The 21,471-nt window shown below is 52.1% G+C and overlaps 8 protein-coding genes across 8 annotated transcripts; 5 read left to right on the top strand and 3 right to left on the bottom strand.

Moving 5' to 3' along the window:
• Window positions 1-865: 865 nt before the first annotated feature.
• Window positions 866-5,352, bottom strand: NCU06355 (karyopherin). Its single transcript, XM_957296.3, has 6 exons — window positions 4,809-5,352; window positions 4,637-4,726; window positions 4,276-4,557; window positions 4,085-4,175; window positions 2,743-4,029; window positions 866-2,684 (listed from the first exon to the last, which is right to left on the bottom strand). The coding sequence occupies exons 1-6, from the start codon at window positions 4,935-4,937 to the stop codon at window positions 1,645-1,647; spliced, it is 2,919 nt and encodes a 972-aa protein (XP_962389.1). The 5' UTR covers window positions 4,938-5,352; the 3' UTR covers window positions 866-1,644.
• A 354-nt stretch (window positions 5,353-5,706) lies between these two features.
• NCU06354 (small nuclear ribonucleoprotein E) lies at window positions 5,707-6,784 on the top strand. Its single transcript, XM_957295.2, has 4 exons — window positions 5,707-6,016; window positions 6,081-6,107; window positions 6,163-6,231; window positions 6,302-6,784. Exons 1-4 carry the CDS (start codon window positions 5,876-5,878, stop codon window positions 6,353-6,355), a joined length of 291 nt encoding a protein of 96 aa, XP_962388.1. The 5' UTR covers window positions 5,707-5,875; the 3' UTR covers window positions 6,356-6,784.
• NCU06353 (hypothetical protein) lies at window positions 6,528-7,617 on the bottom strand. Its single transcript, XM_957294.2, has 2 exons — window positions 7,312-7,617; window positions 6,528-7,251 (listed from the first exon to the last, which is right to left on the bottom strand). The coding sequence occupies exons 1-2, from the start codon at window positions 7,430-7,432 to the stop codon at window positions 6,614-6,616; spliced, it is 759 nt and encodes a 252-aa protein (XP_962387.2). The 5' UTR covers window positions 7,433-7,617; the 3' UTR covers window positions 6,528-6,613.
• A 766-nt stretch (window positions 7,618-8,383) lies between these two features.
• On the top strand, window positions 8,384-11,944 carry NCU06352 (oligopeptide transporter 4). Its single transcript, XM_957293.2, has 2 exons — window positions 8,384-10,705; window positions 10,760-11,944. Exons 1-2 carry the CDS (start codon window positions 8,436-8,438, stop codon window positions 11,661-11,663), a joined length of 3,174 nt encoding a protein of 1,057 aa, XP_962386.2. The 5' UTR covers window positions 8,384-8,435; the 3' UTR covers window positions 11,664-11,944.
• A 458-nt stretch (window positions 11,945-12,402) lies between these two features.
• pht-1 (phytase-1) lies at window positions 12,403-15,234 on the top strand. Its single transcript, XM_957292.3, has 2 exons — window positions 12,403-13,322; window positions 13,387-15,234. Exons 1-2 carry the CDS (start codon window positions 13,012-13,014, stop codon window positions 14,864-14,866), a joined length of 1,791 nt encoding a protein of 596 aa, XP_962385.3. The 5' UTR covers window positions 12,403-13,011; the 3' UTR covers window positions 14,867-15,234.
• Window positions 15,235-15,459: 225 nt separating this feature from the next.
• Window positions 15,460-16,203, bottom strand: NCU06350 (hypothetical protein; the record flags this gene model as incomplete). The annotated part of the gene is made up of 4 exons (XM_957291.1): window positions 15,460-15,480; window positions 15,619-15,833; window positions 16,010-16,070; window positions 16,195-16,203. The coding sequence occupies 4 exons, from the start codon at window positions 16,201-16,203 to the stop codon at window positions 15,460-15,462; spliced, it is 306 nt and encodes a 101-aa protein (XP_962384.1).
• Window positions 16,204-17,722: 1,519 nt separating this feature from the next.
• NCU06349 (hypothetical protein) lies at window positions 17,723-19,823 on the top strand. The gene is made up of 2 exons (XM_957290.2): window positions 17,723-18,343; window positions 18,459-19,823. Exons 1-2 carry the CDS (start codon window positions 18,242-18,244, stop codon window positions 19,122-19,124), a joined length of 768 nt encoding a protein of 255 aa, XP_962383.1. The 5' UTR covers window positions 17,723-18,241; the 3' UTR covers window positions 19,125-19,823.
• Window positions 19,824-19,867: 44 nt separating this feature from the next.
• Window positions 19,868-21,470, top strand: NCU06348 (myo-inositol-1-monophosphatase). The gene is made up of 2 exons (XM_957289.3): window positions 19,868-20,252; window positions 20,361-21,470. Exons 1-2 carry the CDS (start codon window positions 20,135-20,137, stop codon window positions 21,158-21,160), a joined length of 918 nt encoding a protein of 305 aa, XP_962382.1. The 5' UTR covers window positions 19,868-20,134; the 3' UTR covers window positions 21,161-21,470.
• The last annotated feature ends 1 nt before the right edge of the window (window position 21,471 follows it).

The following is a 21,471-nucleotide window of genomic DNA, read 5'->3' on the forward strand; positions in this document are numbered from 1 at the left end:
TGTGCGTACTATTACGCCCTTAGGCCCTTGAACCCTGAGGACATATACTTGGGTGGTCCTGGTTACAAGAATCAACCGACAGAGGCAAGGGCGGAGTGGGGAGTTCAGGATGAGCGAAGGGAAGAGAAGGGCGGGGGGAAGAAGAAAGAAGGTGCCTAAAAAGAGAGAGATGTATCTGGATTTGTTACATTCTGCATGGTGTTCACTATTCGATGAGCCTCATTGCTCACCGAGAAAGAATATCGGCGAAGCAGAGAACATCAAGCCAGCTGTGATGACCACACTTTCACGAGATTATTTTGAAAAGTGTACTTGAAGACGTGATGGTCATGGACAAGGTCATTGGAACGAACGGACATCCCGTGAGCATCAAGTAATCTGCACGCACCATTTCAAGGTCCAGGTCCAGGTCCAGGTCCAGGTTCGCGGATACGGGACGATTTGTTCACAAAGGTCGTGGTCAAAAGTCGCAAGATAATAACATCATTAGGAATTTTTTACCCTCGTGCCTGGTACAAAGAAGCATCATGACACCACGTGGGCTGTTGTCTGATCGGGCCGTTCACTTTCTTTGCGGACGGGGCTGGGTCGAAGGCCGGTGAGAGAGATAGATGGTGAACAGTGACTTGGTAACAAAGCAACTGAAGCGTTGATGAGGCAATGCAGAACGGAAAGTGCCGGTATTTAGATACGGTGTGGTTGTATGAGGTGCGAATTCCCGGTTGTGCAACTGTCATGACCAGATTCCCGACGTTTCCGAGTGGATATGGAAATTGTATCCGTTCTAAGAAAGTTTCTGTTGAGGCTCAGCTGCAGTCCATAAACGAGAGTCTACGTGTTTCCAGATATCACCGAACCATGGGATTTGGTCAATTGGTGATTCACATTGAACACATATTTACTATATAACAGCTAGACATGATGGTTAATAGAAGTAACTACATCTTACTGCACCAGGAATTGAAGCACCGACATCCCCCTCTTCTTAAATACCAGCCACATTATCCCTTTTGATGCCCTGCCTCCGATCCGATTTCATCGCTGGTTGGACATGCGCATGCCCTCTAATCGGAAATCTAACCTCGTCGCGCCTGCTTCCTATGTAGCACGCAACCCGAACTGCCTGTCGACTATTTCCCGTATCATACATACCATTGTCAGCAACTCACCCAGTGTCTAAATTGTGATGTCTTCCCAAATTATTCTGCGGCTGAACGTGTTGAAATTGCGCTGGTGTCACTGTTGTCGCCAAATCTGATCCCATCTTTTTTTCGCTAATTCAAGTTGGAGTAACTTGATTCCGTGGGGCGGTTATCATCTTATCCATCTTTCATCTTATCATAGTCGTCGTCTCGTTGTGGGTTGTGATTCATCGTCCATGGCGACATTTTGTATCTGAAACCATCAAATCCATTCATCGTGTCGAACCTTCATTCCATTTAATTATTTTGTCGTAAACCATTCCTGGTCGAAAATCCCACATATCCTTCACATCCAGCGTACCATTTCATCGTCCGGTATCTCAAAATCCGAATATTTTACCTCTTTCCACCTCCTCTCTGCTCCCCCAAGCGAGCAATTATTCGATGTCCTACATCCAACCCCCAAATCTCCATAATCCGAACAACGCCATAGTCCAGCAGCTTAACCCTCAAAGTGAAATCTTGCTGCCGTCAACATTCCGAGTCCATCTCTGGGCGCGATATACCTCCGGCGGTACGTGTTTGTGAAGTCTTGCAGTAGAGTCCTGACATGTCTCAAGTTCGAACGATCGCCTCCCTGCAGCTTCTCGTTGATCTTGGCCATGAGCTTGTTGGCTTCAGCATCCGTGATAGTACCGGCTGGCAACATCCTGATTGTGCGGTCAACCCAGGCGGACGTCTCAGCGGGGAGAAGCTCGAACATGCCCAGCAGAACACCACTACCGTCACTAAAGCAGTCGCGAGGGAATGTGATCATCATGCCCGCCAAGGTCTGCTTGATGAGCGCCTCACCCTGGCTGAGCAGGAGCTGCCTGACGTGCTCACGAAGCTGTGCGCCGACTGCACCGAACTGCTGACTCGATGAGGCGGGGTTGTCACCGCCGTAGGTGAGAAGGTCGCGGATATAGTGAAGCGCAGCCGAAACGGGCTCCTGCTTCTCCAGAGACAAGGCCGAGATGGCAGCTTGGAAGATGGGGGTGAAGAGGGGAGACGGAATCAATCTCTGAGGGTAATAAAGAAGGGCATCGATGAGAAGACGGTAAAAGTCTTCAATCACGTCGGGCAGATCGATGGGAGCAATGTCACTCATCATGCGGAGGACATTGGTCGCTTGCGCCTCGAAGAAGCCATAAATGCTATCCACGATGCCATCTTCGACGTGTTCTCGGTCTTCTGAGAACTCGCGCAGAATAGCGCTCGACGCCCACAAGAAACAACCCTGCTTAGACTTCGCAAAGCCCTCTGCCAGCTTGTTGGCCAATGGCCCGAGTAAAGGCGTAATGGCTGTCCTGTAAGAGATGACCATGAAACGCCAGCATCTGCAAATCCGCTCGCAAATCGGGACGAAGTCGATAAAGTTGTCCAGGATGGTGGCGAGGATAGGGAACACTTCTTGCCAGTACCGAACAGCCGGGTTATCCGAGTTACTAGGCCAGTATGGCACGACGTTCTGGACATATTGGGTAAGGAGGTTGATGTGATCTAGGAAAGCATTAGTCAATTCATGTGTACAAATGTAGTCCGAGACATTTGAACTTACCAGCAAGCTCCAATTTAGAGGTATCATCGGTAGCGTTATTGGCCTTGGTCATTAAGCGCTGGACTAGAGGATCGCAATAAAGCTTGAGAAGGCTATATATATCCTCAGTCTTTTGCACACTAATGACAGTCGCTACACCCTCGGTCAGATCTTCCTTGCTATGGTCGCTGAGCGTATCGAGGATGGAGTTGTAGAAGCCTTGCAGCTCGATGGCCTGGGGACCCAACAGATGCTTGCAGTCGACGCAGAAGTACTTGAACGACTGGGCAGCAGCGCGCAGAATCTCCTGAGAGGAAGTCTGGAAAGACGCCAAAACGTAGGAGAGCTGGGGTTGAAGGTAGTCGGGGTGGGCCGACGTCCATTCTGTATAACGACCAAACACCATGATGGCTGCGAACCGCAACTTCTCGTTGTTGATGGGAATTTGGACCAACAGAGGCATGATCTCCGGCAGGACAATGTTTTCTTCCTTGTCCACCAGGCGACCCAGAGCTCGCAGGGCAAAGAGCGGCGCCTCAAGCGACTGCCAATGCGGCACTGCTGACTCTGTCGCCTGGCCGCCAAACTTCTCCCTCCAAATCTTAATAGCCTCGTGAACCTTTGTAAGACATTCCGTAGTACCCATCACCTGGCAGGCATCTTTCATGGTGTCGCCCATATGATGACGGAACTCGCGGAACTTTTCTTCCTGTTCGCGATCTCCGTCGAAAAGATCAAACTCGTTGGGGTCGTCGGATTCGGGGTACTCGAGCTGCTTGAGAAGAACGTCGACGAGCTTAGAGTAGACATCCAAGAGTTGTACCCTGGCCGCGATGTAGTGCTCCAAGGTGAGGTATTGCTTCAACTCATACCAAAAGTTGAATGTGTAATGAATGGCATCTCTTTCCTTATCCCTAGCACAGCACTCCAGCAGAGCATCGACCAACGGGCGGAAATGTTGCGGCTCGCGCGCACAAAGCAAGACCCAGGAGTCACCGGCATCAGCGAACACTCGGGTGATGGCCTTGAACCCTTCGATATCCTCCTCATCGGCCAGCGCTTGGATGCGCGGCCTTAGCTGAAGGACCTTGGGGAGGAGCGCCTGAATAGTTTCGAGGTTATCGTCCACGTCTCTGGTTTCTCTGCAAATGATGCCAAGGCATTCGGCAGCCGCCTGCAAGGACCTGTCGTCGGAAAGCCCATTGATAACAGCGTCGAGAAGAGGCGAGTTCACCACCACGGTAACCGGAACCTCGCGAAGCCATGAGGTAATGCACTCGAACAGTTGGGGGTTTGTGGCAGCAGCAGCTGGAGCCTTTGTTAGTCAAACATGGTATAGCTGTGATTTGAGTGTGATACGTACGGGAAGACTGAGCATAGTTGATGAGGAGTCCGACAACCTCATTCGCGTTGTCGGCAAGCAGTTCTGATGTTCTTTGGATGAGCTCTTCTTCCTGTTATGATCCCAAATTAGACTCTGATCCAGGCTGGTGCCACCAACGTGGCTGGTCGAACTGGAGGCAAAGGCGAGCCGCGACATATCGATCCACATACAGACAAGGTGATTTTGCGGCCTTCCGTGACCTCTTCGGGAAGTACTCGTAGGAAGTCCAAGATGCAGGCGTGGCTGGATACATCATCTCCGAGGGCGCTGACGACGGTCTGCAATACATCCTTCCAGGACTGCATCTGGATGGCTAGGATGGCCAGACACACGCATAGTTGGACTCGGACGGGCTTGGGGCCACTGGCGAACTTCTTGAGGAGGACTAGGATCTGGTTGCGAAGAGCAGCATGTTCACTTTCGGGAATTTGCGTTGCGAGGTCGTAGGTAATCTGAGAATCGTGAATGTCAGCGGTGCGCGACATACAAGCGTAGCGGTATCGTCGTGATCCAATGGGTATCTGTAAGTACCTTGCCCTTCAGTGTCGTTGCTGCGAAGAGTTGCGCCTCGGCTTCGGGAGAGCCCTGCAAGATCGATATTGTGGTAGTCCAGGCCTCGTTCTACGGTCGATTGAGAAATGCGGGTTAGTCACATGCGAACCATAGGTGTGTTGGCGTCGAAGGAGCTGAAAGCCCAACTGACCGACTTCTGAAACTTTTGCAGGTAGTCCATGGCGGCCTTCTTGGAACCGGAGTCACCACTCCGCATCGTCAGCATGGCCTGCAGGACATTTGGGGTGGTGAAGCCGTCTGTGGCGCCGTTGGAAGCCATGTTGGGCAGCTTCGGATTGTGTATGATGTGATTTAGCTCGAATACAAGTGTTGTGATGGCAAGTGTTGCGATGCGGTGTTGCAAGTGGAAGCTATCGCTGGGGTATCGCAGGTCGCAAAGTGGATGGATCAGCCCCTCCTATTCGACAGGAGTGTTGTCCGACTTATCGGTCTTGCGACGCGATGGAAGCTTTCAGGATATGTTGTTGTAAAGGCGAGGAGCTGCGATGCGCACGGGGTATATGAAGCTCCAGAGAGGTTGCAAGAATAAAGGACTGGGAGGTATTGTACGGTGCCGCCGTGGTGACAGGATTGCTGCAAGTTGGAGGTTGCCGGCGACGATTTGCTCTTGAGCGTCCAAAGAAACGACGATTGAAAAACATCCCGCCAACAATCGAAGAACGTCAGGCTGCCTGACACCGACCGACCGCGAGTGGAGTAAACGGCGGCGGGCAAGCGGGTCAAAGAAAGTGGAAGCACATCCTGCACCGCCATAAGTGGGACAAGCGGGAGGGGCTCATGCTACCCCAAACTGAAGATTCTGTGGCTTGAGAACCCAAGCAGCTCGGAAAAAGTGAATTGAGCTGAATGCCAAGAGGTTATGACACGACGCTGTGGGCCCAGCAGCATGTAACTAAGTGCACAGACCAGCTGAGCAGCTCCCGTCCCGTCCCCGGCGGGAGGTGCTTGTGAAAACAAGAGCTCCACACGCCAGAGACAGACAGGCAGGCAATTCGACATTCGGGGGAAATTCATTGAAGTCACGTCCCGGCCGTAGAGAGAACGCGTCTGGGAACAACTGCAAGCCAAGCCCAGCCGACCAACAACGACCATCCACAACTTGATTGCGACTTACTTGTTCAGCCTCCACATCACCATCAAACTTCTGTCCTAAACACCGGCCAAACGACCAAACCACAACAAACTTTTATTCTCAACATGACCGGCAGAGGTGGTGGCGGCAACCGCCGTGTTCTTCTTCCTCCCATCAACTTCCTCTTCCGTCTTTTGCAACAACACTCGACCGTCCAAATCTGGCTGTACGAGCAGCTTCACATTCGCATCATCGGCACCATTCGTGTAGGATTCTCCATCGTGACCTCCCCGAAGAGCAAACATAGGTGCTGACAATTCCGTCTTACAGGGCTTCGACGAGTTCATGAACCTGGTGGTGAGTAGCGGCGCATGTCCCACTAGCACTACGAGACCTAACCCCATTTCCACAGATCGACAATGCGATTGAGGTCAAGCTGGTCTCCAAGACAAACGAGACGGAGGAGAGGAGGGAGCTTGGGGTAAGAATATGTTTAGGGCTGGACGTCGATGTTGTTGTGGCAGTGGAAAGGGTGGCTAACTGGGTCGCAGCAAATCCTCCTGAAGGGCGACAATGTCTCGCTCATCCAGAGCTACTCCGGGTGAAGAGCTCCAAACCTGAAGGAGAAGCGGTAATCGACGATGCAATTTACGCTGGGACCTACATCGAGCGACGAGCCAGCAGATCTAAAGCTGTACATAGACGGCCCACAAAGATGTGGTGCGTGGCCTTCTACACAACAAACGACACCGAATCTACGAAAGAGATACCAGGGAAAAGCGATTGGCCGAGGCGCACAGGAATGTCGACTATATGTATTTGATCAAAGGAAGGCAGTACGGGATGGATATCAGGTCATGGAACTATTTGGGTGCAGGAGGGCTCTTAATCTCGCCATTTCCGAGTATCAGGCCGTCCAGAGGTTGATCGTGGCGACCAACAGGTACCGACCCCTCGGATGGAGAGGATAGAAACTGCTCAGACAGCGCTAAGCCATAAAGCAATACAGGGGTTTCCTGCTTCCCCAGCTCGACAGACTTTTGGTTGTGCCGGTTGATGAAGTAGTCGTAGAAGCCTTTGCCGTGTCCGAGCCGTCTGATGGCCCCAGCTTCCGGGTCAATGTCGAAGGCCACGCCGGGCATGAGGATCAAGTCAAGCAGGGTTTGGTCGGAGTGGTGGGCGTCGGGACCTCCAAACACCCTCTGCCGCTCATGGACCGTGGCCGGGTCGATGCTGGGAATGCCCCATCTGTCTGGCTTGAGGGACTCATAGTCGTGAAGATCTCTGAGGCGGACCATGTCCATGACGCGGGCTGGGAGGTTGGGCGAGGCCAGAGGGTTCTTGTGAAGATACGGGATGAAAACCTCCTTGCCGGACTCTAGAGCGTGCCTGACGATGCCATCGGTCTGGATCTCGCCCGTGGGCATGGACAGGAACACGCTGACCCGTTTGGCGTCTACGTAGGGCTTGAAGTTCCTCAGAGTGTTGAAGACCACAGAACCTGCAATTGCGGATTTAGTCTGCGCTGGCAGTACCATCGCGGTCTATGGAGTTGTCTTACTCTGTGACTTGACGGCCTCGTGAGAGAGTGCGCCGAGCTTGTTCTTCATAGCAGAGCGAATCTGCTGTTTCGCGGCGTTGAGAGAAGCCATTGCGGATGTGTCCTCAACCATTCCAGACATTCTCTTGTGACTACAGATGTACCCAAGAGAAAGCTTCGGCTTGATAGTAGTAATTGGAGCGAGTAAGCGCGGAGCTGCGGTGACGCTTCAGTTTCGGCCAAGAGCTGCTCGAGTGTGAGTCGAAGGTAGCCGAGAGGTACCTCTACTGCGTAGGTTCACATCTTATCTTATCGATCGACTTCAAGCGGGCACAATCAAATACGGTAGAATTTCCAGCTGGATGCCCCTGTGGGCGATGACGGCAGGCCGGCAGGCCGGCAGGGTGCCTAGAAATTCCCGTCCACTCGGTTTCAGCCTGCCGCTGGCGTGCAGATGCGCTGTACTTTAGCGCGTCATCCCATCAATGTCCGCTTCCATCCCGCAACTTCCCTGCTACAAATTGGGGTTACAATTACATAGGTACCTAACTTTCCATATATCTTCTATGTCCCGTCATCTATGGTAATGGCGGGGAAGCGACCACGCGCAGATATTTGTTCATCAACCATACAGAAATGGAAAACGCAACCTTGACGCCAACACTGTATCCCCTCATCGAGGCTGTCGATCCATTGCAAATCGAATTGGCAATGACCATGACTCGTCATTCCGCGCTGTAGCACTCTTCTAATCATGTTCTAGTCCCCGTAATACACAGGTACTCGCTCTTCTGTTTGTTAGGTGTTTTCTGTTTCGACCAGAAATAGAGTACGCTAGTCTTGGTCTCTTCTCCCGTTGTCGCGATCCCACTGCTTCCCTTCGCCTAGCCGTCCATCGTTGACCCTCGCTCAACTGGAAACACCGCGGGCGCGAAATACAACAAGTCTCCAAGTAATAGCGGAACGAAACGTCCAGTCGAAGCCCAACTCCGTGGCAGGCTCCATCAGGGCAACTGGGCGCAACAGGGATTGGACTTGTGCGGACCCCCGCCCGGGTATCGGATTTGTGAAAGGTTCCTCGTCCTTGGTTCCCATTGACTCGTCGCTTGCATCTTGCCCCAGGCGGGCAGGAAAACAGATTCCGTATGACGCCTGACCGAGATAGGAGTCCTTCACCCGACATACCTTTCTTCTTGGATGATTCTGATCATCATCCAAGCTTCCCGCTTCGTGAACTGCTACATCAAGCTGTACTGCCGGCCGGCACCAATTCGTCAACCACCACTCGAGGGCAGCCGACGCCAACCTCGTCGCACTCTTCACAAGACTTTGAAGTCTCACTCATTGGCTCGACACAAGATCGGGATCGCGTTAATACGTTGCCTGGGCGGGACGAGCCCGTCCAGACCTTACCTGGCAATGCCCATGGACTACTCCAGCAACTTCACTTACACGAGGAGACGGGTGGCGACAACGCAGATAGCGACAACGATAGCACACCAAGCGAGCCCGTATCTGAAGAATTCATGACCACAAGACAACCTTCCCTTCTCTCCGTAGCGCCGGGGCGAGACAGTCCCTCCTACGGAGCCATAACCTCCGCGCCAGCCCGGGCGACCAGTGCTCCCCAATCCGAAGGGGGCGAACCATCCGCTCGCGCCGAGTCCCGCTCCGAAAGCAGTGCTCGGTTTCGAACAGGTCATGATCCAACCGGCAGGAGCTCGACGGGGGACAGCTGCGATGGATCTGTGGGAAGATCGTCCGAGCGACTTTCCTTGTCGCTGCAGAAATCTGGCGAATGGGGTGGCTCAATGACAATGCGAGGAATCGAGGGTCGTTTTGAAGCCGAGGTACCGCTCGAAGGAGAGTCTTTGCTGGACCATATCGATGAGTTGAACGAGTTCGATGAAACTGAGGAGGACCCGGCCGACAACTCTCCCTACGCACAAGTACGGGCTTCAGTTGCGCCCACTGACAATACGACACTTTCCATCAACACTCCACGAATGTGGACCTTGGCCGTGCTATTTTCTATTATCGGATCTTCCACCAACTTGTTCTTCTCGTTGAGATACCCCAGTGTTGCCATCACGCCTGTCATCGCACTCCTATCAACCCATCCCCTTGGTCTCATGTGGGACTTCTTCCTCAAACGAGCGGACGACCCCCCAGAAGAGTATGTTGATGGATGTCGGACAGATAGTGCCAATATCCCGGTTGACCACCCGACCGATGAGCAACCACGTGTTTTTGTTCCCTGGGAAAAAAGAAGCAAGCTCGACCAGCTGCGACTATGGCTCGCTCAGGGTCGCTGGAACGAGAAGGAACATAGTTGCGTCTATGTCAGCAGCAATGTCTCCTTCGGCTTTGCCTTTGCGACGGATGTTATCGTTGAGCAAACCCAGTTTTACAAGCAGGATGCCCCGATACTCTACCAGATTCTCCTCACCCTCTCTACTCAAATTATGGGCTACACCTTCGCCGGGCTCACACGGGGATTCCTTGTCCGGCCAAGCGGCATGATATGGCCCGGTACGCTCATGTCGGCCGCCATGTTTACTACCATTCACAAGCAGGAGAACCACGTGGCGAATGGGTGGAAGATGACTAGATGGAAGTTCTTCATGGTCGTGTTCCTCGCTGGCTTTCTCTTCTACTTTGTACCCGGCCTTTTGTTCCCCGCATTGAGCTATTTCAACGTCATCACCTGGTTTGCTCCCAAGAATGTTGTTGTTGCCAATCTCTTTGGTGTCGTGTCTGGCTTGGGATTATTTCCCATGACATTTGACTGGGCCCAGATTGCCTATATCGGATCGCCTCTTCTAACACCATTTTGGGCAGCCATGAACGTGGTTGGCGGTCTTGTCGTGGTCATGTGGATTATTGCCCCTATCGCATACTACAGCAACTGGCTTTACTCCTCATATATGCCGATATTATCAGCAGCCGTTTTCGACAACACAGGCCAGGTATATGATGTCAGCAGGATCCTTACGGAGGATTTTGTTTTCGATCGCGAAGCCTATTCGAAGTATAGCAGAGTCTTCCTCCCCATCACCTATGTCCTCGGCTATGCCGTTCAATTTGCCGGCCTGGCCTCTCTACTTACACATACCATATGTTGGCACGGCAGAGACATTTGGGCTCAGTGGAAGCAAACCCTGGGCGAGATGCATGGTGCCGAGCCCAAGGGCTCGTATGAGCCGGTTGCAGTGTCGACCGAGGGGCTCAGTCGGACTTGGAGTCGGTTGAGCTCAAGATCAAGCTTTACTAGGTCTAATTCGAGCACGGAGAATATTATGAATAGGGAAGACGTACATAACCGGCTGATGAGGAGGTACAAGGATGCACCCATGTCGTGGTATCTCATCACTTGCATATTAATGCTGGCTATCGGTATCTTTGTCGTTGAATAGTAGGTCGGGATTCCCCGCGCACATGGTACATATCGATCTAACCCTGTCCATAGCTACCCAGTTCACCTGCCTTGGTACGGCTTGCTCCTCGCTCTCGGAATCTGCAGCATCCTCTTCATCCCTATCGGCATCATCATGGCAGTCACCAACCAGCACAGCAGCATTTACCTGATCTGCCAGCTCGTTGCTGGCGCCGTCTTTCCCGGCCGACCCGTCGCGAACATGGTCTTTGTGACTTACGGATACATCTCCTCGGCGCAGGGCATCAAGTTCGCTGCCGATCTCAAACTAGGCCACTACATGAAGATACCACCCCGGATCCTCTTCTCAGTTCAGATGGTAGCGACCATCGTCTCCTCGCTCACGCAGATCGGCGTCCTCAACTGGATGTTCAAGAACGTCCCCGGCCTTTGCACTCCAGAGGCCCTCAACGGGTTCACGTGCCCCATTGCCCGTGTGCACTTCAATGGGTCAATTCTATGGGGCGTCGTTGGCCCTAGCGAGTTCTTCGGCCCCGGGGCAACCTACCGACCGCTCGTTTGGGCGTTCGCAGTCGGAGCCGTCCTACCCATTCCGCTGTGGCTGTACGCACGCAAGAGGAAGGATAGTATTGTGCGGAAACTCAACCTTCCCGTTCTCTTTGGGTCGTTGGGCTGGATCCCGCCAGCAACAGGCTTGAACTTTTCCGTGTGGGCTCTCGTTTGCTACGTGTTCAACTACGTGATAAAGAACCGGGCGCGAGCGTGGTGGGCCAAGTACACAATGACGCTCAGCGCCGCGCTGGATTCGGGCCTGGCGTTTGGTATTGTGGTGGTGTTTTTCGGGTTCATCTATCCCGGGGTGGTCAAAGGGTTTAGTTGGTGGGGGACGGAAGTGTATAAACAAGGATGTGATTGGCAGGCTTGTGCGTATCAGGCGGTGCCGGAGGGGGGAAGGTTTGGGCCTGATGTTTGGTAGAGGAGGGTAATTCGGGCGGGCTGTTCAGGATGTGCGCCTTGAATACAATGATGACGTTATGATATGAGAATATTCACCATAAAATGGGTGTAGATAGGAAAGACGACTTAGCAGGCAGTGTTTTGCGTGTATAGTCAAAACGGATGGACATACAAGGCGACACGAGCTCACGATATCGATGATTTATGTAGGAGCACTGGGGAAGCTCTTGGGTACGTACATGCATATTGGGATGTAGCTACAGGATAAGGTGACAAGTGACAGATATGTGAAGCTGTCTAGCTCCGATTCCTCACTGCTTGACCTTTTACCTCATCGAAACATGCAACGGGCCCGACGTCCGGCTAATGCCTGTCTGAAGGCACTGGATCGCTTGGCAAACGGATCTCGAAGGAATCGGGACCTCCTGCAGTCGGACTGCGGGCCCGCTCCGCATGGGGAACGTCGTATGTAAAGTAATGCTCCGTCACAAGCTAAAAAGGAGCCGGTGGAATCATTACGGCTTGGCTTGTTGTTTGGCGCCGGCTCTTCCCCCGACTTCCACTCAGTCAGTCTTGGCGGACTCGGCACCGCAACGAACCGCCCGATTGCTTCACAACTACCGTCCTCATTTTCTGTCTTTCCCTTGCAGGTCGAAGGTCTCAGTTCTGCCCGACCCCTGATTCATTGCATTGGTCCGTGCGCATCCAGTGAAACACACAAGAGCTCGGCAGTTTGACAGGACCCAACCAAACCCATCCAACGAACCAACCATGACATGAAGCACACTGCACGTGTTGGTTGGTTGCAGGGTCGCGGACAGCTTTACATACATACATATGTAATGAGACCCGACTTCATTTCTTCAGTTCGTACAGTATTTCTCGCCTATTCTTTGTTACTTGGATGATTTGACTTTGTTGTTGTCTGTACTGGGTCGACCTAGTTAATGTTCAAGGCGTCGACTGATGGCGACTGTGACGTGACACAGCAGGGTCCTCCAACTCGGTTCCGTTCACGACGGGAAACCATGGGCCTACATAAAGGAACCATCAAGAACCGACAGTATATCGCACTGATATATCATGAAACGCATCAACAAAGACCCCTACGCATAACTAGACTTACAACCTGGAGATACAACAACTTCGGCATTGACCCAATCCGCCTGTCTGGCCATCAAGGTACCCGCAAGGGTATCCTACATATCCCCATTTACATCGTCACCTTCCGGTAAAACGCACGGTTGAGGAGAACGAGTCCGCGCAGAGTAGTATCTGCGAACACACGTGAAGGAGTGACGCGTAAGAGGTGGAAGAAGAAGCGAAGAACCGGAGGGGAATTGCTTCGCAGTTGCGCCTAACGCAACATGGACCCGGCCACCAAAGGAACAACCAGAGCCTCCTCTGCCTCCACATCCCTCTTTGGGATGGGAGGAGGCTCGCAGCATAAATACTCACCACTCGGTCGCGATGGCGATGATTCAGAGAGTCAGACTCAGCTGCTTCCCGGCGAGTCAACAGCTGAAGACTTGGACGAGGAAAGCCAACTCCAACAACAGAATAAAAAGAGGGGCTTGCTGTATCGGTTGGTATGGGGAGATCCTAACAAGATCTTTGTCAAACTCATCATGTTCCTCTTGATGGTTCCCTTGTTTAGCTACCTGGCTGCTGCTTCTCTGTGAGCTCCGTTCTGCTTCTTACCTACTCCATGTTCACGTTAAAGAGACTAACAAACTCATCAGACGAGTACTATCCCCAAATCCAGCATCATGCGACAGCCCAGAGCTTGGTTACCAATGTAACTCAGAGACAACCCACACATGGGGTCAATACTCGCCCTTCTTCTCCGTCCCGTCGGAAATCTCCCCCTCCGTTCCCGAGGGTTGCCGCCTCACCTTTGCCCAAGTTCTTTCTCGCCACGGCGCTCGCTTCCCAACTCCCGGAAAAGCCGCCGCCATCTCCGCCGTTCTCACCAAGATCAAAACCTCCGCCACCTGGTACGCCCCCGACTTCGAGTTCATCAAAGACTACAACTATGTCCTCGGCGTCGACCACCTCACTGCCTTTGGCGAGCAAGAGATGGTCAACTCGGGCATCAAATTCTACCAACGCTACGCTTCCCTCATCCGGGACTACACTGACCCAGAATCCCTCCCCTTTATCCGTGCCTCGGGGCAGGAGCGCGTCATTGCCTCAGCTGAGAACTTCACCACTGGGTTCTACTCTGCCCTCCTTGCCGACAAGAACCCACCCCCTTCCTCCCTCCCGCTTCCCCGCCAGGAGATGGTCATCATCTCCGAATCGCCCACGGCCAACAACACCATGCACCACGGTCTCTGCCGCGCCTTTGAGGACTCCACCACCGGCGATGCGGCCCAGGCGACCTTTATAGCTGCCAACTTCCCGCCCATCACCGCGCGGTTGAATGCGCAGGGTTTCAAAGGCGTCACTCTTTCCGACACGGACGTGCTCTCGCTCATGGATCTCTGCCCCTTTGACACCGTCGCTTACCCGCCCTCCTCCTCTCTCACCACCTCGTCCTCTCCCTCGGGGGGAAGCAAGCTCTCCCCCTTTTGCTCCCTTTTTACCGCTCAAGACTTTACCGTGTACGACTACCTCCAGTCCCTCGGCAAGTTCTACGGCTACGGCCCGGGTAATTCTCTGGCTGCCACGCAGGGGGTGGGGTACGTGAACGAGCTTTTGGCTCGCCTCACGGTTTCCCCGGTGGTGGATAACACGACCACCAATTCCACGCTGGACGGGAACGAGGACACGTTTCCGCTGAGTAGGAACAGGACGGTGTTTGCGGATTTCAGTCATGATAATGATATGATGGGGATCTTGACTGCTTTGAGAATCTTTGAGGGGGTGGATGCGGAGAAGATGATGGATAATACGACCATACCGAGAGAGTACGGGGAGACTGGCGATGATCCGGCAAATTTGAAAGAGAGGGAGGGCTTGTTCAAGGTTGGTTGGGTGGTGCCATTTGCGGCGAGGGTGTATTTTGAAAAGATGATTTGTGATGGGGATGGGAGTGGAGAGATGGTTCAGAGCGAGGAGGAACAGGACAAGGAGTTGGTGAGGATCTTGGTTAACGATAGAGTGGTTAAACTAAATGGATGTGAGGCCGATGAGTTGGGGAGGTGTAAGTTGGATAAATTTGTAGAGAGTATGGAGTTTGCTAGGAGGGGTGGAGATTGGGACAAGTGTTTTGCTTAGGGTACCAGCTCGGGTAGGTGAGGGATTTGGTGTGGGCAATAAGCAGATATTGGCCTTTTTGCTCCTCATTTTCGTGATTACCTAGTAGTGCTGCGAATTACCGAAGCGGGAAACCCTGAGTTATAACAAGCCTTGCCTAGGAGACAATCTATGTCAAAGAAAATAAGAATTGTTTTCCAAACATTGATTGTCTTCCAAGCGCCTAAAAGCCAAAAGTATAGGGTATAACCAACTATACTTTAGTGGTCTTTGATACTTAGTGGCCTTATGTCAGTTCTTAAAACTACTAGGGTGAAGGCCGAAATTTGAATTTGGGAGGTCGGAATAGTTACAAAAAGTTGATCACAGATAGGAATCGAACAAAGTTCACGAGCAAGAATCAAGATAAAGAACTATTTTATTGGCTATTTGATTACTAAGCCAATTGGTTATTTCTCATAGACATGGCTGGTTCTTTCTGTTGATAAAGGTCCCGGGGGGGGGGGGGGGGGGAGAGGCGGAGGAAGGAAGGTACATAGGAGTTTGAGACTTTGAGAAATTTCGAAATTCGGACCCGACCCGGCTCGAAAACCAAGGCTACTTACTTCCTACTACTACATTACAGCGCTTACCCCCTATTAAAAACATACATTGTTTTTTTTAAACATTGTTGTGGTTTTTGGACAATAACCACAACGCATGTCTGGAAACAGATTTTCCCACTACGGTACCCATTGTGACGTGCAACAAGGTGGATGGACACCTCTACTGACCTTAGCAGTGTCAACAGCCTTGCTGACTATCGTAGTAACCTGCACGCCCTGCGTCAACTGTTTTTCCCTTTTCCTTAGATCCTTTCTATTGTTCACCTTCTGAATCACCTTGGACTTCTCGTTGCCGACTAGTATTTCCTTCTGCTTCTCCTTCTTAACCTCACCCAATGGCCAAACCTTTTGGTCGGGGACGGCCTTGTTTGTATGTACGTCTTCTCCCAAGCACGTATAATTCTCAGGTTCTTATCTTTTTCTTTCCCCAGGTGCTTCTCCCAGGCAGCTCGAATTCCCAGGTCGTTCTCTATGGCGGCGACCTGATTACTGATCTGATTCTTAGATGCTTGCTGCTTTTGTCTCTCCATCCTCGCTAGCGGTGGCCCGTGGTACGCACCGGATTGTTCGGACCAGGCGGGCTCCTTGAGGGAGATATAGTCTGTGTCCACTGACATGACCTAGCGTACGGTGTTGAGCTGGCTGGATCCCGCTGGATATTCTCTTTCAACTATTGGAAAATCAGTAATTGTTGTCGGGATAATTGCAAAGTATTGAACACCTCCAGAGATAAGGTGTACTAACGTACGGCATGTTGTCGTCCTAGATGGCAGTTAAGTAAAAAGAATTATTGGCCAATTTGAAATTGGGGAGGGAAAGAGTAAGATGAAGAAAGAGAAGTCAGGAAGGAGGAAAATCAGGGGCACTTGGTGGTTTATATCTACGAGGACAGATTTTTGTTTCTTGATTTCTGACGTGCTGCAGAGGGGCTGGAAACTTGGTAAAGCTCTGTGTGATCTGTCCTACACCCGGATGCAATGCATTGTTTAACTTGTTCATTTTGAATATCTTACATGATCTTTCTGGGATTCCTCGAGAGGTGCCATGTTCCGAACAAAAAGTCTGATCCCCCTGATAAACCGGATAAAGCTGATGAGATGAGGTCTTCACGTCTTGCTTGTGAATTTGACAAGCTAATAGTATCTTGTAGAGCAGGCGCTGCTGTTAAATTGAGGGAGAGCTTCCTTGACTGTCCTCTTCTTCAACAATTCGAAGCAAACCTTCCGCCTTTTGTCAGATCCAATGACAAGATATAAGACACTGCCTGACGAGGTGTCCACTTGCTGGAAGGCATACAAAGCAACCTTCTCGTCAACCTTGTCTTCCCAATGTTCTCTATAAAACAGGTTCAGGGTCTGAGAAAGCGACATGATCTCAGGGTCCCTATACTCCTCTTCAGTAGAGTCCCATTGGCTTCGTTGCCCTTGAAGCGTTGAGAGGTTGGTATAGTGGCATGGCTTGCTGACCCGAGCGTGTGGCCTATGATACGACTAGGGTGAAATATATCAGCACAAGGTCAGTACAAAAAACGACCTGCAGGCACTTTGACGGCATCATCCCAGGGTCAGTTTGTGAAGAACTTGGTGTTGAATGACTAGAGACTCTAGGAGCTGCTTGTCTTTCAGCTACCTTTGGGCAATGGTTGTACTTTCTTCGTAGCACAGCATGGCTCGAATTCGCTCGGTCGTCTCGCACTTGTGAAGTCCATCCTGTTTTTCCTGTTTTCTTCTGTCTTTTTCTTTTTTTCTCTTTTTTTCCACCGGATATGCCGTACGATGAAGGTGCGAAGCTAGAACAGTTCGACGGATAATGCGGAAGGAAGAACCCTCATGGCTCTCCACTCCACGATCCGACTTTGGCCCGCCTGATCGGTTGGTAGTATTTCGCTTGACTGGATAAAATTACTCATGTCTGCTACATCCAAAGGACTTATAAAGATATCGATTAACAAAAAGTAGAAAGAAAACCCGTCCCAACGGTGTTGTCAGTGGTAGTGTTCACATACGCAAATACGACAGGAAAAAAGAGAAGCAACAAGGTTGCAAGTTGGCATGCCAAGCACAACTTGTACCTGCAGGGTTTAGGGTGGCAGGAACCCGCTAAAGCTTGTCACTATCGATCACTACGGCCCGTTTGGGCTTAGATAACCGGCGGTCTTGGCTGATCTGGATGTTTGCGATCACTGATCCTTGTCGTCTTGGCCAAGTAAGTCCCGCTCAAACCACCGGCTGTGGGCAGGGAGACCCCGCTGACGCAGTGCGTTTCCTCTTCAATTCGGTGGTCGCGGAGCTACAGATCAACTTCACCACCCTCCACTCCTCCACCATTTGCTATTCTCCTACCGGTCCGGATTCCGTATCACCCGTAGAGTACCTCTACATACACACGATTAAAGTCTCATTTTGTCTTCTTCGTGTCACATACAAACATACGAGGAATAGCAGTGCCTCAGATTCAGGTACCTGTGGTTCACACCCCCGGGACCCAGCCGCCTACGAACTCTGCGAAACGGCTGTCTTCTTCCCGCTCTTGCGCCAGCCTCTCTTTTACGACGGTTTTACCCACACTCACACACCACCTAACCCGTCAAAACGAGCGACCGCAAAAGCTATCTCCGACGTTTTTCAACTACGACGGATGCGAGCGGAGAGCCACTTACGTACGACCAACGACTCCATTGACCTCCTTGATCTCGATCCGCCCGTTCCGCCCGCTTCCTTCTCCCATTCAACTACAAACAAACGGAGAAGAAAAGAGGGACTGAGCCATCAAACCCAACTCGACCTTCACCATGGGGCCGGCTAGCGTTATCATCCTCTGCATCTTCCTCGCAGTGGTGGCTGCCGCCATCTTCTATGTCCTAATCTCGCGCGCCCAAGCAACACGTCTCGGGGTATGTTGTCCGTCGGGTTTCAACATCGCCTGCTCTTTCGAATCTGCGATGGCGAATTCCAATCTTTTCTATGAACGAATCATGATTGGCAACATAACTAACATCATGTTTCCAGCTCCCTCCACCACCCCTCACCTCATACATCCCTTTCTGGCCCGAGCCCTCAAACTCCCTTCCCTATGCCAACAACACCTCTTCTTCTTCCGGCGGTATTAAGGGCTGGTTCGGAAAGTTCAAGAAGAACAACAATCGCACTGCAGCTGGTGCCTACGAGCCTTCCGGTGCTAACGCTAACGCCGCCCGGAGCCGCGGCTTCGGACCCCTCGACCCAGATGAGGCATGGGATGCGCGTGTTGGACAAGAGGCTGATGGCTATGGACCTGCATACTATGAGGAGACGGAAATGCAGCCCTCTCGGCACAACAACCTTGGCGATGATACGAGCTACGGAGGAAGGAGCTACCAGATGAACCTGGCGACCAACCCCGGCAACAGTCAGCCTGGCACCGGCACTGGCACTAGCAACCCGTTCGCAGATCCCGAGGAAGAGAGAGGTAGAAGGAGAAGCCGTTCTCCTGGCCCGGCTGCGAACAAGGGCTTGAGTGTGTCTGCCCCCCAAAACCCGTTCGACGATGCTGCCGCGGATCACACCAACGTTAGCATGAGAGGCGTCAGCCCCCGTCCGATCGAGGGCACGGGAGCCTCAAAGCCGAGTGGTCACAACAATGGCGAGCCTGAGACCCCAGTGGAGAGGAGGTCTATCTTCAGAGAGGATGTATGAAGTGATGACCGAATGAATGATTGACACCGTGGGCAGCACAACGAAAGGGATAAGAAAAACAATTCTCGGCTTTCTGATCACGAAAAGCACGAGGTATGGTCTACTGGGGGTGTTATAGGCGCGGCTACATGATTCTGGCATGGACGTGTCTTTACGAGAAAGAGGTGTCCGTGTAACTATTAACGGATATCACTATGCTTTTACGCAAAGATGCGGCATGGGCAACATTTGGATTTGGGTGGTTCGTCATTTCTGGGAAAGGCGGCTAGTTGGGAGTTGGGGCACGGCTCTTTTTCTATCAGTGTTCGATTACTGCCGCAAGAGTTACTTGAAAATGAGAAAGGCCATACGAGAAGCAACCCACCAATCGTCAGTATTATTCAATGGGTTGAGAATGCCCAAGCACGTCAAACGCGGAAACCTGTGGCTGGTAAGGGAGGATCTTCATGACGACCGACCAAGTATTCACACAGACCGAACGACCACCTAACTTTCCAGCACGCCCACTTTTTCAAGAGTTAAGAGGGAATACATATGATGCATCCCGTATTCGATTGCGACGCCATAATATCCTTTCATTCCGGTCTTCCCTCGTGCGTTATCAGTCTTGCGGCCGTCCAATGTCTCCCTCGGGATACCGGATGGTGGGATGAAACCGGAAAGAGAACATGTTTTAAGACCCCACTTCCGCCGCATCCCGCCCCACCCTCGCCGAGCTGGCCGAGCCCCTGACGGGACGGACCATCACACCATGACATGGAAGCTTAGCTGTTTCTCCACCTCCCCCGCGCATGCCATCTTGTAGCTTATGTACCCCCGAGTTCTGAGAGCTTATAACCAACAAGGTTCTCCTTCTAATATACCAATTCCATTGACACTTGGTCAACTATAAAAACAAAGCTGTTCATCTATATATAAGCTCCTTCATACGACGCCGTTGTCATTTAGTATTGTCCTTCACTGCTATACTATATTTCGAATATCTAATAACAACGGCAACCACCATCACCATGCCCGACATCAACCTTCAAGAGATCCATGACACTCTCGTGGAGGTCGCCTTCGAGGCCGGCCGCATGATCCTCGCCGCCAACCCCAACAACATTGACAAGGGTTCGAAGATGAACTGTGTGTGCCTTTCCTTGTCCTCCGACTTCTTCCCCAGCAGTCACCTACTCATCCTCGGCAAGCAACCTCAACTACCTTGACTAACAACCCTTTTCCCTTGCTCAACAGCCGCCGACATTGTCACCGAAACCGACCAAGCCGTAGAGCGTATGGTCTCCACCACTCTCCGCTCCAAATACCCCTCCTTCTCATTCGTCGGCGAAGAGACCTACGTCGCCGGGGAAACCAAAGTCACCTCCGCCCCGACCTTCATCGTCGACCCCATTGACGGCACCACCAACTTCGTCCACGGCTACCCGCACGGCTTCTGCATCTCGCTCGGCTTCGCCCTCGACCGCCGCCCCGCGGTGGGCGTTGTCTACAACCCCGCTCTCGATACGCTTTGGACGGCCACCAAGGGACAGGGCGCCTACTGTCAGCGCAACGCCTCTCTCGAACCAGGAAAGGGACAGGGGCCAAAGCAAAAGTTGCCGCTGAATGGGGGCCAGCCGCTAGGAGACCTTTCCACGGCCCTGGTGGCGGTCGAGTGGGGTAGTCAGCGCGAGGGAAAGAACTTTGATATCAAGACCAGGGTGTTTAGACAGTTGACGGCTGCCAAGGAGAATGGCGGGTGTATGGTGCACAGCTTGCGCAGCTTGGGCAGCGCGGCCTTGAACATCTGCGCAGTGGCGGCTGGTCAGGTCGATATGTACTGGGAGGGCGGGTGTTATGCGTGGGATGTGACGGCGGGGTGGTGTATTCTCGAGGAGGCGGGTGGAATTATGGTTAGTGCAAACCCGGGGGATTGGAACCCGGAGTTGGATTCAAGGTTGTATTTGGCCGTCAGGGGAGCGGAGAGCGGACAGAAGGAGATTGTGGAGGAGTTTTGGGGGGTTGTTGGGGATGACAGGATGGAATATAAGCACTAATGGTTGGTGAACATGACGCGGTTTTGGGTACGGGCTTAGGTTATCAGGCATTGGGTCAAGTAATAAGCAGGCATATTGGATTTGGAAAGATGTCGACTAGATGAGTTAAGGCTATCGTTAGAAGGGTTGGATTGGGGTGCGATATCCGGGAAAGGGTCGTTCGCCCGTCAGCAATGTGAGTGACAGCTGCATCACGGTCCTATGGCCGATCAAGAAGAAAACTGAAGGTGATTTCGTTCCTTGATGTGTGAAGATGTGGCAAGGTACGTTGCAGAAAGGTTGATAAAGAAGGAAAAAAAAGAATTCGCATT

This window comes from Neurospora crassa, linkage group IV (assembly GCF_000182925.2).
Source record: "Neurospora crassa OR74A linkage group IV, whole genome shotgun sequence".
NCBI classification, from domain to species: domain Eukaryota; kingdom Fungi; phylum Ascomycota; class Sordariomycetes; order Sordariales; family Sordariaceae; genus Neurospora; species Neurospora crassa.